This window comes from Bidens hawaiensis, unplaced genomic scaffold (genome assembly GCF_021521415.1).
Source record: "Bidens hawaiensis isolate Kalapana, Puna unplaced genomic scaffold, B.hawaiensis_p1.1 tig00016363_1, whole genome shotgun sequence".
Lineage (NCBI taxonomy): Eukaryota > Viridiplantae > Streptophyta > Magnoliopsida > Asterales > Asteraceae > Bidens > Bidens hawaiensis.
This window is the reverse complement of record NW_027492499.1, coordinates 340,970-354,697: the sequence shown is the minus strand read 5'-3', so window position 1 is coordinate 354,697 and position 13,728 is coordinate 340,970. Positions and strand designations below refer to the sequence as shown.

Here is a 13,728-nt window from a genome sequence, read left to right as displayed (position 1 = left end):
ATTCTTTTATGTACAACATGTTTCACTAGTAGATCAAGAAATTCAACCTAATTTAAGATTCATATCATCTTATGACTAATAGATCAAAATTCAACCTACGTTAAGATTCTGCATCTATCTCAAGTTCAACGTTATGCTACAAGGCAGATATATCTTAAACAAAAAAAAAAAAAAACATAAGACACATTCATATAGGAAAATAATTAAAAAAAACGACTAGATAAACTACAACTTGATAGTTTATCAGTCTGGGCATGGATGTTTTTATTTGGACATCTTGTTTGGGCATTTCGGGTTAAGAAGATGTCAAAGCGCCTTTATCTCTACTTTATCTCGAACATATTTTGATAAAACAAAATAATCAAGCAAATGAATAGATAAACAAACATACATGGTCAATGTAAAAATTAGCATGTTTATAAACATTAGGATAGTACTTATGTTGGTTGATGTTCGCATCATAGCCTCAATCATGTATATTGAAAAATCGCAAACATACCACAAAATAAGACAGGATGGTAGGTACAAACTGCAAATCAAATTATTCTATATAATTTCGGAGTTTTGTAAGTGTTTGATTACACAACGATGTTCTTCTTTCAAATTAAAAATTCAGATAATAATAGTATTAAAACAAACTTATAAAATGTAACTTGGTTAAGTTATCCTACACAAGTCTCATAAATTTAGGAGGATTACAAAGACATAGTGTATTTGAACTACAAGTTAGAAATTGAAATCAAAAGAGAAAACCTAAAATTGAATATCGTAGAGTTCGACGGGACAGGTTCAATGTCGTTAGTTTGAGTTAAATCGGAGTCCGTTTGGTACGACTTGTTAATTTAATTCAGAAGACCATATGTAAGGCCAATAACTAGTGACTTGTGATATTAACATGTCGGAACCCGTTTGTTGTCGGATCATTTGAAGTTATGTAAATTGATAAAAATGGCCCATAGAAGCCGGGCCTAGTTTCATAAACAATAACAGGCCTTTTTGTTGATGCTAACATTTTAGCCCAACAAGAATTAACGAATCGGACTCGGGTTTTCTTCGATCCGCCTCTCAAATTCCCGCCACTGCTCGTCGGTGTTGCCGGAATTCATCGGTGAAAGGTTTCAGTTTCATGTTACTACTGATTGAGAGTAAGTCTACTTGCTTGTATGCCAATTGATTGTGTGTTAAGTTTAATACAACTGAGTTAGGGTTTTAACTCCGATGCTCGATTAGTAATTGTATAGAAAGGCATATTATTAATTTATTATTATTATTATTATTATTGTTGTTGTTGTTGTTGTTGATTTCATTTATGTTATTGTAGGGTTTAACAAGCTCAAACTCTAGTGTCATGGCTGATTCATCAAGGTTAACCTTCTATATACTATTATAACAAACTTTACCTTGCATTGAAGTATGCTTATCAAACTTTGAAGCAATAACCAAACCGAAAACCAACAAAACTGAACCGAAAAACGGTTATTGGTTATATTTTGTATCCTCGGTGAACCGAGCAATTCATATTTTTATATATTTCTAGCTTTTATGCTTCCATTTCATGTATTTATATCACCATTGCATGTATTTGACTATTTGTATCTTCATTTCATGTATTTAGAAATTCATTTCATGTATTTCTAAGTAAAAGCCGAAGTTTGATTTTGGTTAACATTGAAATTAACTGAACCAAAAACCGAAAAAATAACCAAATAGACCGAACCGATTAACCGAAAATCGATTGATTAATTTGGTTGAGGCTGCTAACCGAACCGAACTGTGCACAGTACACCCCTAATTTTGATTTAGATTTTATTTTGCAAGTAATTAATTGGAGGAAATCCTAATTTTTCTAAACAACTTATGAACCTTGATTCATTTTCGTGGGACCTGTAATTCTTGATGTGCTTCCTTCCAATGGATTATTGTGTATGATATAGGGAGGATACTAGCAACACGGTTCGTGTCCTTGTTGCCACGGATTGTCATTTGGGATATATGGAAAAAGATGAGGTTCGCCGGCATGACTCGTTTCAAGCATTCGAAGAAATATGCTCCATAGCAGAGCAGAAAAAGGTAAGAAGCAAGAAACTACATTTTTTATATATTATATGATATAAGTAGTTGACTCAATATTGGTGATTTAACTTGACAAGAACTAATATTTAATCTGAATATCAGGTGGACTTTGTACTACTTGGTGGTGATCTTTTTCATGAAAACAAGCCGTCAAGGACGACATTAGTGAAAACGATAGAGATTCTTCGTCAATATTGTCTTAATGATAAACCAGTGCAGTTCCAAGTTGTCAGTGACCAGACTATAAACTTTGCAAATGTGTAATGATCTGTTCTTACTAGCATTTTTTTATATCAATACAAAGCTATTCTCTGCTCATGTGGTTGGCTTGAGTTGACTGTACATGAAATAGTTTATAGCGTGTTATAGTTTTATTTACATTGTTTATCTTAAACTTCTAAAACTGGCCATGAACAGGTTTGGTCATGTAAACTATGAAGATCCTCATTTCAATGTTGGCTTGCCAGTGTTCAGTATTCATGGAAATCATGATGACCCTGCTGGAGTGGTAATCCTTAGAGTACATGACAAATCATTCTTCTTATAATATTGTTTATATCATAAAAGTGACACTTTTCTGTGATTTGAACTCTGATTTGATTACAGGATAATCTTTCTGCAGTTGATATCCTTTCAGCATGTAATCTTGTAAACTATTTTGGAAAAATGGTTCTTGGAGGTTCTGGGGTCGGGCAAATCACTCTCTACCCGATTCTTATAAAAAAGGTCTGCAATAAATTCTTCTGTTAAGTTTGAAGGAGTTAAATACATTCACATAATTAATAGTATTGTATTGACTTACAGGGTATAACTTCTGTTGCGCTGTACGGCCTTGGAAATATTAGAGATGAACGTTTGAATAGAATGTTTCAGGTTCATGGCTCATAACTACTATTTTACATCTGATTTCAACCATTTTGGTATTTATGTTTTTTTTTTCTAACTTTTGTTTGCTTGAGAATGATAGACTCCACATGCTGTACAATGGATGCGTCCTGAAGCTCAAGATGATTGTCAAGTGTCAGACTGGTTCAACATTCTAGTACTTCATCAAAATAGGTTATAAATGATATTTTAAGCTTTCCATCACCAAAACCTAATAGATATGCATACAGAACGATGCTTGAGACATCATATCATAATGTAGTAATACTAGAGTGCATTTTTATATGCAGAGTGAAGACAAATCCTAAGAATGCCATAAATGAGCACTTTTTACCTCGGTTTCTTGATTTTATAGTTTGGGGGCATGAACATGAATGCCTTGTTGATCCTCAGGTGAAAAATTAAAGTCATAATCTTTTTTAGTGTAATGCATCCTATATGAGTGTGACTAAAGATTCATTTCAATATTAATAGGAAGTTCCTGGTATGGGCTTCCACATTACTCAACCAGGCTCTTCGGTTGCAACATCACTTATTGACGGAGAATCAAAACCGAAGCATGTACTTTTGGTAGAAATCAAGGTTGTTTCAACAATTAAAAAAAGCTATCAGTTTTTTATTATAAAAATTTATTTGGATTCCAATCGTTTAAAGTTTTTATATGCAGGGAAATCAATATCGGCCAACCAAGATACCCCTACATTCTGTAAGGCCTTTTGAATATAAAGTGGTAAGTTAATATCATCCATTAATTATTTTATTTATAATTTTTTTTAAATTGCTTAATGTTTCTGATTCAGGTAGTATTAAAGGATGAATCTGACATTGATCCAAACGATCAAAATTCAATTCTCGAGCATTTGGACAGTGTGGTAAGTAATTCTTCATGAAAATTCTGCAGATCGTATGGTGTTATGATGTTGTATGTAGGTTTGAAAGCGAACCAAATGAACACCAACGGAGCATGTTCGTTAAGAAAATGAACAGGGTTATTTTGTATATCTTCGCTCGTTAAGAAAATGAACATGTTTTTGTTCACTTGCTAACAGTATAAACACATGGTTCACGAACGTAAACGAACAAAGATAAGTGAATATAGATGAACAGACATAAGTGACCTAAATTTAGTTAAAAGTGATGTGAAGAAAATGTGTCGAGCCTAAAAAGTTATTAAAACTAGACTAAGTTGCAATGTACCAAAAAAAAATTAAATGGATATATTATCGAACATAAATGAACGAACTTAATCAAACCTAAACTAACGAACATAAACGAACGATCGTCATGAACTTTAGTGAACGAACGAGGCATGTGTTCATATTTGTTCGTTTAAGTAAATGAACAAACTTTTTTGTTCATGTTTGCTCGTTTATTAAATAAACGAACTTCCCGTCGAACGATTCACGAACTGTACACTGAACGTTCAATTTGTTTACAATTATGTTACTGACTTGCTGACTCTTATATAATTTAGGTAAACAGTTTAATAGAAAAGTCTAACCGAAGAGATTCTAGAAGTTCAGAGACCATGCTTCCACTTATCCGTGTAAAGGTACTCCATTTTACTTGGAAAAACGATAACAAATACAATAATAATAAATGGAATTAAGCATTTAATGAGTATATTGTCAGGTTGATTATTCTGGTTTCATGACCATAAATCCTCAAAGATTTGGTCAAAAGTATGTGGGCAAGGTATTTTCTTTTATCATCTAATATAAAGTAAATTTCCATAAAACCTTAAAATTTTTCTAAGAAAAATAGCATTTTATATAAATCGTAGGTTGCTAATCCCCAGGATATTCTTATCTTTTCAAAAGCTTCAAAGAAAGCTCAGGGTGAAGGTTAGTAAAGTTACATATTATGGCTTCCTACATTTTAATTTATATAATTATGTTTCTTGGCTAATCATTTATATATTTGAATTTAGCAAAATTTAAGGATACTGAACGACTTCGACCAGAAGAACTGAATCAACAAAACATTGAAGCTTTAGTTGCTGAAAGTCAACTAGTATGCAGTCAAATCTCTTTTGACTTTTTGTATATGACGTATATTATGTGTTTCACAATATGAACAATATTTCAGAAAATGGAGATTCTCCCTGTGAATGATTTAGATGAAGCATTACAGAATTTTATCAACAAGGATGACAAGATGGCCTTTTATTCTTGTTTGCAATACAACATTGAAGAAACCCGTGTAAGTAATATTCCAACTTATTTTTTCTGAAAATCTGGGTGATATTATCAACATTAATCTAAATAATCTGATTATTTTATGCAGAAAACTATTTCTCGGGATCCAGATAATATGAAAATTGAAGTTGAAGATATAATTGTGAAAGTCGAAAACTGCTTAGAGGCAAGAAGCTAAACTCTTAATTTAAGTCAGGTATTTACATTTACATATTTTCATAAAATATATAATATATGCAGGAGCGTGTGAAAGGAAGATCCAGAGCTAAAGATGATCAACTATTTACATCTAGTTCTCAGTTAGAGGTAATATATCCGGACTTCTTGGTGTGTTTGTAGGCTTGTAAACGAGCCGAACAAAAACAAAAGGAGCATGTTCGTGTTTGTTTAACTTTAACCAAACAAATGATCGAACACGGACAATTAAACAAAACGAGGTTTTCTTGTTCATGTTCGCTCGTTAAGAAAGTGAACATGATAGAGATCTTATTCTATTACTTAATACTTAATAGTCGTTTGTAATTGTGGGAGGGGGTAACTGTAATTTCTATTCTTATAAGTAAGGATCAATAGTCATTTAGGAAGGATAAGAAAGATATTAGGTAAGTTGTTAGGCTCATTGCATTAGCATGAGAAGGGCATAGCCCGGGACCACTTCGGTGGTTAGTTATCCTTTGTAGATCCTTGAGATCATCTTCTTCAATATAATATTTCAATATAATAATATAGTTTAAACATTTGATTTCATCTTCTTATATGTCCTAATTCAATTTCATACCGAGTTCATATCATTGGTCCGACCTGCCTTGCTTCCCTTTCAACTGCAATTTCCAGATCTAGTTCGTACCCTGTTTCCCTTTAAATTTCACATGCCAGATCTGTGCTCCATCGGATCTCAGATCCAATTAGTTCCCGTTCTGATTATCAGATCTGAATCCAATTTCTCATTACGGTTTATATCTCCGAATTCCTCCATTTTATTTCTTCAATTTCATACTCAATTATGATGAATCAAACAGCTCGCCTCGATACTCATGACCAGCAGATCCATCAATTACAGCAGGATGTTGCCGAGATTAAGGCGTCGTTGGCTGCGGCTTGATCGGAATCAAATGAATTTCAGAAAACCGTCCTCGATTGGATGAAGCAACAGGATAAACGTTCGATCAGTTCTCCGGCATCTGGATCTGGTCTTTCCGGAAATGGTGGGTTTCCATCACAACTGCCGTTAGATCCCAGTTCTGATAATGTTGCACCGTTTGGTTTGCCTTGGGCGGTGAAGAAGGTCAAGTTACCGGAGTTCAATGGTTTCGATCCTCAGGGGTGGATCCAAAAGGCAAACCTCTATTTCGACATCAATGGCACGCCGGCGGAATCACGCATTCGATTGGCTCAATTGAGCATGGTGGGCACCGTGGTTCACCATTGTCATCTCAGGTTCATGATTCTCTCTCTTGGGTGGAATTTCAGGGTGAATTATTGCAACGATTTAGTGGATTAGAAATTCAGAATCCATATGAACACTTAGCTACTATTCAGCAAGCAGATTCAATCTTTGATTACATAGATGATTTCGAGTATCTGTTGTCCTTAGTTCCTCGTTTACCGGAGTCCCAAATTATCGGGTATTTTATCGCGGGATTGAAGGATGATGTCAAACCAAGGGTTCGTTTGCATCGTCCATCTTCTTGCATTGAGGCGATGTCCTTGGCTAAGGATGTTGAGTTGATGCTTCGGCCATTGGATTCCAGAACGTTGCTGTCTCGTTTTCGGTACGCTCAACATGCGGGGCTGTCAATATTGGATTCTGGATTTGGGCATCGTTCGTTGAGCAATACGGTGTCCAAAACTGTTGGGGACTATGGACCTGCTGGTGGGCTTGTAGGCGGTCGTGATCGGGGAGTTCGTTCCTTATCTCGCACCGAGTGGGAGGAACGCAGAAAGAGAGGATTATGCTACAAGTGTGGACAGCCCTACGGTCCAACTCATAGGTGTCCGGAGGGAAAACTTCGTGTGTTGTTACTCGGGGATGATGAATCTGATGGTTTCGAGGGGATGCATTGTCAGTTGGAGCATATGGACGATTCCTGCGCTGACGGGTTCATTCTTCTGGGTGGGGGGTCTTCTATCAAGCCTTGAGGACAAGTCTTGTGTTATGGGGGAAGTATTGATAGAGATCTTATTCTATTACTTAATACTTAATAGTCGTTCGTAATTGTGGGAGGGGGTAAGTGTAATTTCTATTCTTATAAGTAAGGATCAATAGTCATTTAGGAAGGATAAGAAAGATATTAGGTAAGTTTTTAGGCTCATTGCATTAGCATGAGAAGGGCATAGCCTGGGATCACTTCGGTGGTTAGTTATCCTTTGTAGATCCTTGAGATCATCTTCTTCAATATAATATTTCAATATAATAATATAGTTTAAACATTTGATTTCATCTTCTTATATGTTCTAATTCAATTTCATACCGAGTTCATATCAGAACATGTTTGCGTTTGTTAACAATATAAATGAATGGTTCATGAACGTATATGAACGAATATAACTGAGATAAAACCAGTTTTGTTGGGCCTACAGTGTTATTAAATGAATATATTAAAGAACGAACTTAAATTAACAAATAAACACGAATGATTATAAATTAATGAGCGTAAACTTATGTTCACAAACATAAATGAACGAGTGAGACAGGTGTTCATGTTCGCTTGTTTAACTAAATGAACAAATTTTTTTGTTCATGTTGGTTTGTTAAATAAACGAACATAAACAAACTACCTGCCGAATGGCTCACCAACTGTTCACTGAACATTCGGTTTGTTTACAGGTCTCTGTGTGTGCCTATTTGATTAATTTTTTCTTTTAATAAATGAAATCATTTTTCGGCTATAAACTCATGTGCAGAATATGACGAATAAAGCTCCTGGGGGAACTGGAAGTGCGGTTTCATTTAGTGATGATGAGGATACAACACAACTTTATGGATCAAAGTCAACGGCCAGAGGTAAAAAAGGGTCATTACAACCGTTTAAATCCGCTCGTGATGTTTCTGAAGTTGGCAAGACTCCTTCTAGAAGAGGGGGGAGGGGTAGGGGTAGGGGGTCTAGCAGTTTAAAGCAGACGACTCTCGATGCAAGTTTCATGTCCCGTCGCTCTGAGAGGTAATATTTTATTATTATTATTTTGTTGAAGTTTAATGAACAGTTGAACATAGTTATGTTATTTGTTGCCAGGTCAGCATCAGTTGCTGCATCAGCTTCTGTTCAAAGCATAGCAGCTGATGAAGAGAAGTTAGATTCTGATTCAGACGATGAACCGGTTCAGTATGGAATTAATGAGCTTCGTGACAGTTCGGTATGAATAATAACATTTTGTTTTGAATTATAATTGTATTAACATTGTTTTCATAAACTGTTGACGCTTTGATTGTTTTGAAGGATGATAATGAGAGCATGCAGCAAAGTAAGGGTAGGAAAAGGGGTCCTGCAAGGGGAAGAGGTAGGGGCACTACTGGTGCTAAGAGGGGAAGGAAATCAGATAATACTTCATCTTCAATTCAACGAATGATGATGAGTAAAGATGACGACGACGACGACGTGTCAAAGAGAACAAACAAGTCTCAACCAAGGGTAAGTGGTTTTCCTTTTAACATTAAATATAACTTTCTATGATCGTTTTGAAACAATAAATATTTCTTTCAATCTAATTGTTTTCTGTGTAGGTGACAAGGAACTATGGTGCCTTAAGGAGGTAGCAAGCGTAAGCAAGGGTTTTGTCTTTATTTAGTGGGTTTTCAATGTACAATCTAGCTCATCTGTAATGAACATTTTTAGACCAGAGTTTGTGATTTTGTTAATTTGTAACGGAAGATGTGAACAATTTAACGCTATAGTTTGAGCTTGATTTCTATGTCGCCAAAAATGGTTTCTGCATTTAGTATATAATAGAACTAGTCTATATGCCCGTGTAACACACGGGTTGAAAAAAAATTAATTGAATAATAGTAATAACAAACATTTTATGCTCTCTATAAAAACAATATATCAACTCTGTAAGTTTGTATATGATACAAAATTACTAACTATAAAAATACAAAAGTGTCATGAAGTTTGTTTCGATCCCGGTTTTATAATTTATTAAGAAAAATAAAAAATAATCACAACACCTTATTTTAAATTGTAGACAAAAAGCACCTTAATTGAAAAAAGTATATTGAAGCGATATTAAGCATCAAGGCACATGCCTTTTTTCTTGTATTTGATTGCAACTGTCCTGTTTTTGTTCATTCCCTGCTACCATCTTGAAAGAGAGCCTTCCCGTATTGATGACTTTAAAAAATGATCTGTTCGTTTGAATTAGTTGCATAAGTTAAAAAAACAAGCAAATTTTAAGTATTGTAAGTTTTTAACCATTTGAATAAAACCAGGCTTTGTCAAACTGTAGGTAGCAACTAAAAGATAATCTCTAAAAGTTTATAAAATATAAAAAACTGTTTTTAAATTTAAAGACAAATAATCGTAACGGTTATTGTAGATCAACCTGGACAACAACTTTAAAGTTAAGATCACAGGTCTGTCAAACCTGCTTGTATCATGTGTTCATTTATGTTCGTTTGCTTAATTACCTGAAGAAATTTCAGGTGTCGTCATTTTAAAATGAAGCTTTCTTTTGTTTGTATTATTATCGACACAAGTAAAGTTGATTTAAAAGTAAAAAATATGTGAACATGGCGCATGAAAAAATGGCCATTGAATATGAAACAATAAAAGATGATGCACACTGGAAATGTTGACATATTAGAAGAGAATCAGTGGGGGGATACCGTTGTATTGAAACCGTGGATGCTTCAGGCAATTAAATTAGATCAACCTAAGAAGAGTCCAAGATTAGTTTCACTTGTTCCGCATACCATCATTAGAGTTTAGGATTTGAAGAAATAGACAGGCTTAACTTTCTGAATTAAAATATTAAAATAATAAAACTTCCATAGGAAGATTGTAAAAGACCGGGATTTACCTCTATGGATGCCATATAAGCAAACTGCCTCAATGCGTGACATGTGTACACTTACTCTATATGAATGACAAGTGGCAGATAGCTTCTTCTTTTACTATACAGCGGCTGCTTTGAATTATTGTAGCTACCTGAGGCTGCAAGTTGACCTTAGTTTGTAGACTTGGGCATAAAACCCGGTTCTAGACCCGTTCTACCCGATCTGCGGGTACAAATTAGGTTTCAGTTCCCTAGAGAAACCGTACCTGGAACCAAATTGGAACTGGTTCCACCTCTACCTTGTGAAAACCTGGACTCGACCTGGCCAAAAACCGATAAAAACCTGACCAAACCGGTCCGGTTCTTGACCGACCCGATTCTTGACTTTGTTGAACAAACTCATAACTAGTTACCTGATTTGTGCACCTCTAATAATTTGCATCAAAAGCATCGGTTAAAAGAAATGTGCTGATTTTTCTTGGTCAAGTAATGACTGACAACCAATGTGCTTGTAGCCTAACGGCATCAAGGTTTGTTTGGCCCCAAATAAAATAGGGTTCTAGTCCCTTTGGTTTGAAAAATGTGTAGATTTCCGACTAGGTTTAGAGCGTGCATGAGTTTGGTTTAATAAATACGATTGCCAGAAAAAGAACGGAAATCAAAATGTCCTAAAGAAAGGGTAAACCTTTATGACGAAACATAAAAAATACTATTTTTTGGAAGTCAATAGCACCTAGTGTAAAGAAAGCAGGTTTGAAACTGAAATTGATGTGACTGAAACCGATTTTGAACCGACCTGGACCAGCTGTAGGTAGATTGGGTTGGGAACCCGATTTCAAGCCCGAAATGAACTGGTGCTTTACCTCTCAAAAAAATGGTTCCAACTAAAAGCGGTTATGCCCATGTTTGACCCAACCCAGAATTGGTTTGTGAAGTAACCTGATCTGTGCTCCTCTAGTAGCGGCTAATACTGAGACTTTCTTTTATAAAAATACTAATTATTTTACTTACTCCTAATAATTAATTAGTTTGCATACTTCTAAATTGGCCCAAGCTTCAGGACCACATTTATAGATGTAAAATCCATTGCGCTTTAGCTACCAATCAAGTAACATTACACTGAAACAAGAAGCAAAATGATGTCAAATTCAAGGTTTTCAAAAGTCTCAGGGCTACTGAGTAGACAATGTACCAAATTGACATATGCAAACTGTGAAACTGAACCATAAATGGGATCAGGATACTAGCAAGCGAGACCAAAATTGCATCCCTCCCAACTAAATCGACACATGCCAATTCCAGACCAAAATATTACCAAGAAACTCCACCCCTGATTTTAACCAAACAAAAAAATGTTTACACTATACACTGTTCTCAAATTCTGCTACCGAAAGTAGACCTTTCTGGCTGGTTTGGCAGCATCTGTATCCCTGCTTTTGTTGGTTATCTTTTCCTGCAACCAAAAAACTAATTAAATTTACATAATGATATTATGACTAAATTAAAAATTGTGGTGAATACCTTTAAACCAATAAGTTTTTTAGTGCCATTTCTGTGTCATACTTTCCTTAGAAGCTTTCTGTACATGCACGATGGGTTGAGCCGGCTTAACACTAGATTTGTCTTTCACACATTTATCCATTGTTGCTGGCTTTGTTTCTTTAATAATAGCCAGAGAAGCAGTACGCTTTCCAATACCCACTCTCTCATTTTCTTTATTATTGTTGCGTGGCATCAAAACTTTTCCAACTGATGCACGCTGCTGAACCTGCAAGATTAAAGTATTAGAAGTTTAGAACTTGATCATAAAACGTGCAAAATCATTACATATAACCTTTGCTTACCTTTCCCTTGGTTGTTACTTTAGAACCAACATTTTTAGTGGCATCCTTCAGAGTTGTGAGTTTGTTTTGTGCATCCCGAAGGATGTATTTCTTACTTTTAGTGGGATCCACATTCGAGTTACTTGAAGAGCCTTCTGAGCACCTCTTATCATCAGCTACCACCATTCTTGCAGCTGGTTTTGTGGCACAACTTCTTCTGAGATTGATCTTCAAGGATGTCAAGAGTTTACTGGTTTCGCTTGATGTTTGAAAAGATGCCCGCCAAACACTTCTTTTCTTGGTGTTTACTGTGATCAGATGTCAAAGTGCTACTTGAGCTGTCTTCACCTTCTTGTTTTGCAAGATCACTGGTGTTACTTTCAACACTGGAACATGCTTTCGGTTCCTGATTTTCTTTTAATGTTCCAGTTCTGGATATTGGCTTTATCTTGTTTGATCCCGTGTTCATAGAAGACCCTTTGGTTAATGTTTTGACTGGATGTTGCTTGTTCAGGACAGCCTTGTACTTTCTTTGTTCCCAGTGTTTGATTTTGTAGTTGTTGCCTCTTGATTTTGAGACCGAGGCTGGGAGTTTTGGAGAGGGTGGTTGTTGTTGTATGTTTGTCGAGTTTGCAGAACCGAAAACATTAGAAATTAACTGGCGTGAAGAGCGCTGATGGAACCTAAAGATATACCACAAAGATTAACTCCAGATTATGACAAACTGACAAAGAAAACTAAAACCGGAAGGCGGTTCTTGACGCTTACTCATGGCTTACGTTGAACCATGCGTCAACACTGCAACCCATAAAAAAGAATAACACTAGATTTAGCAATCACCACCGACAACATAGTATATTAACAAATAAAGAAACAAAAGATACTCACGCTTCGTCATTGATCAAATCACATACGCTAAGGTCAGCCCACATCGGTGCGTCAATTTCTTCCTGCAAGACACCGGTTAGTCAATGTTGACATAGTTGTATGCATACAAATTGACATTTAACATAGGTTAATTCCTTGACCAAACCAATATTTGCAATTACCACAGAATCACGCCTAGGCGCCGATTAATACCGATTAATCACTATTTGGTCAAAATTGGAAAATTCATATATAAAACTTGGTGCATATATGAGCATTTGAAAAATTACATATAAATTCCAATCCGATTGATTAATAGGGGCTAACAAGTTGTACAAAACTGCAGACTGTAACAAATAATGATTCAAACTACAGTTGCAATTTCATGGTGTAACACTTTTAGGCATTATTATTATAAACATAAACATAATCAGATGATAGAAACTAAACCCTAACGAAACGAGGAGTTAAAATTTACCCGAAACTTGCAATGATTGGATGATGATTCCGTATTATTGATTACTTGAGCCTCTCGATTATTCGTTTTGGATTCCATTTCAATTCAAGTAGAAAGAATCAGATCAGCAACTTATGATTGAATTGAATGCCTGCGATTCATCTTTGCGACTTGGTTCTCGAAACCTAACTACGGCGTTACTTAACTAATCAAGATTCGCCCGTTGTCATTTTCAATTTTGTTATACATTCTTTTTTTTGGTAATGACTTGTAACAGAAGAATGGCAAATGAGTTGGGTTGGGTTGGGTTGAAATGTGTTTGCGTTGAAACAAGTTTGGGTTAGAATGGGTTAGGATTAGAATAGTTTAACTAAAAAAAGGTTTGTTTTGTTTTGGGTCAGAATAGGTTAGGGTTGGAACAAGTCAGAACGGG

At 35.4% G+C, this 13,728-nt stretch overlaps 2 protein-coding genes across 3 annotated transcripts; one reads left to right on the top strand and one right to left on the bottom strand.

The window, feature by feature from the left end:
* The first annotated feature begins 1,314 nt into the window (after nt 1-1,314).
* LOC143551314 (double-strand break repair protein MRE11-like) lies at nt 1,315-9,009 on the top strand. The gene is made up of 22 exons (XM_077041775.1): nt 1,315-1,365; nt 1,935-2,070; nt 2,176-2,333; nt 2,491-2,581; nt 2,680-2,799; nt 2,878-2,946; nt 3,041-3,132; nt 3,249-3,351; nt 3,433-3,540; nt 3,626-3,688; nt 3,759-3,830; nt 4,433-4,510; nt 4,591-4,653; nt 4,742-4,802; nt 4,889-4,971; nt 5,047-5,160; nt 5,245-5,322; nt 5,397-5,462; nt 8,061-8,317; nt 8,390-8,510; nt 8,594-8,785; nt 8,878-9,009. The coding sequence occupies exons 1-22, from the start codon at nt 1,349-1,351 to the stop codon at nt 8,908-8,910; spliced, it is 2,175 nt and encodes a 724-aa protein (XP_076897890.1). The 5' UTR covers nt 1,315-1,348; the 3' UTR covers nt 8,911-9,009.
* Nucleotides 9,010-11,532: 2,523 nt separating this feature from the next.
* On the bottom strand, nt 11,533-12,928 carry LOC143551312 (uncharacterized). Of its 2 annotated transcripts, XM_077041773.1 has the most exons (5): nt 12,860-12,928; nt 12,740-12,769; nt 11,993-12,654; nt 11,670-11,916; nt 11,533-11,601 (listed from the first exon to the last, which is right to left on the bottom strand). In XM_077041773.1, the coding sequence occupies exons 1-3, from the start codon at nt 12,901-12,903 to the stop codon at nt 12,219-12,221; spliced, it is 510 nt and encodes a 169-aa protein (XP_076897888.1). In that variant the 5' UTR covers nt 12,904-12,928; the 3' UTR covers nt 11,533-11,601; nt 11,670-11,916; nt 11,993-12,218. The 2 variants fall into 2 exon arrangements, with proteins under 2 accessions (XP_076897888.1, XP_076897889.1); XM_077041774.1 differs by lacking the exon at nt 11,533-11,601 and having other exon boundaries at nt 11,669-11,916.
* Nucleotides 12,929-13,728: the final 800 nt, after the last annotated feature.

Bases quoted from the DNA above. Each gene is read 5' to 3' on its own strand.
- LOC143551312 (XM_077041773.1), bottom strand. From the start codon at position 12,903: ATGTGGGCTGACCTTAGCGTATGTGATTTGATCAATGACGAAGC. The intron at 12,770-12,859 runs GTGAGTATCTTT...TATGGGTTGCAG, and splicing joins GATTTGATCAATGACGAAGC to TGTTGACGCATGGTTCAACG. The intron at 12,655-12,739 runs GTAAGCGTCAAG...GTATATCTTTAG, and splicing joins TGGTTCAACGTAAGCCATGA to GTTCCATCAGCGCTCTTCAC.
- LOC143551314 (XM_077041775.1), top strand. The intron at 3,831-4,432 runs GTAAGTAATTCT...TATATAATTTAG, and splicing joins TCGAGCATTTGGACAGTGTG to GTAAACAGTTTAATAGAAAA. The intron at 4,972-5,046 runs GTATGCAGTCAA...ACAATATTTCAG, and splicing joins TAGTTGCTGAAAGTCAACTA to AAAATGGAGATTCTCCCTGT.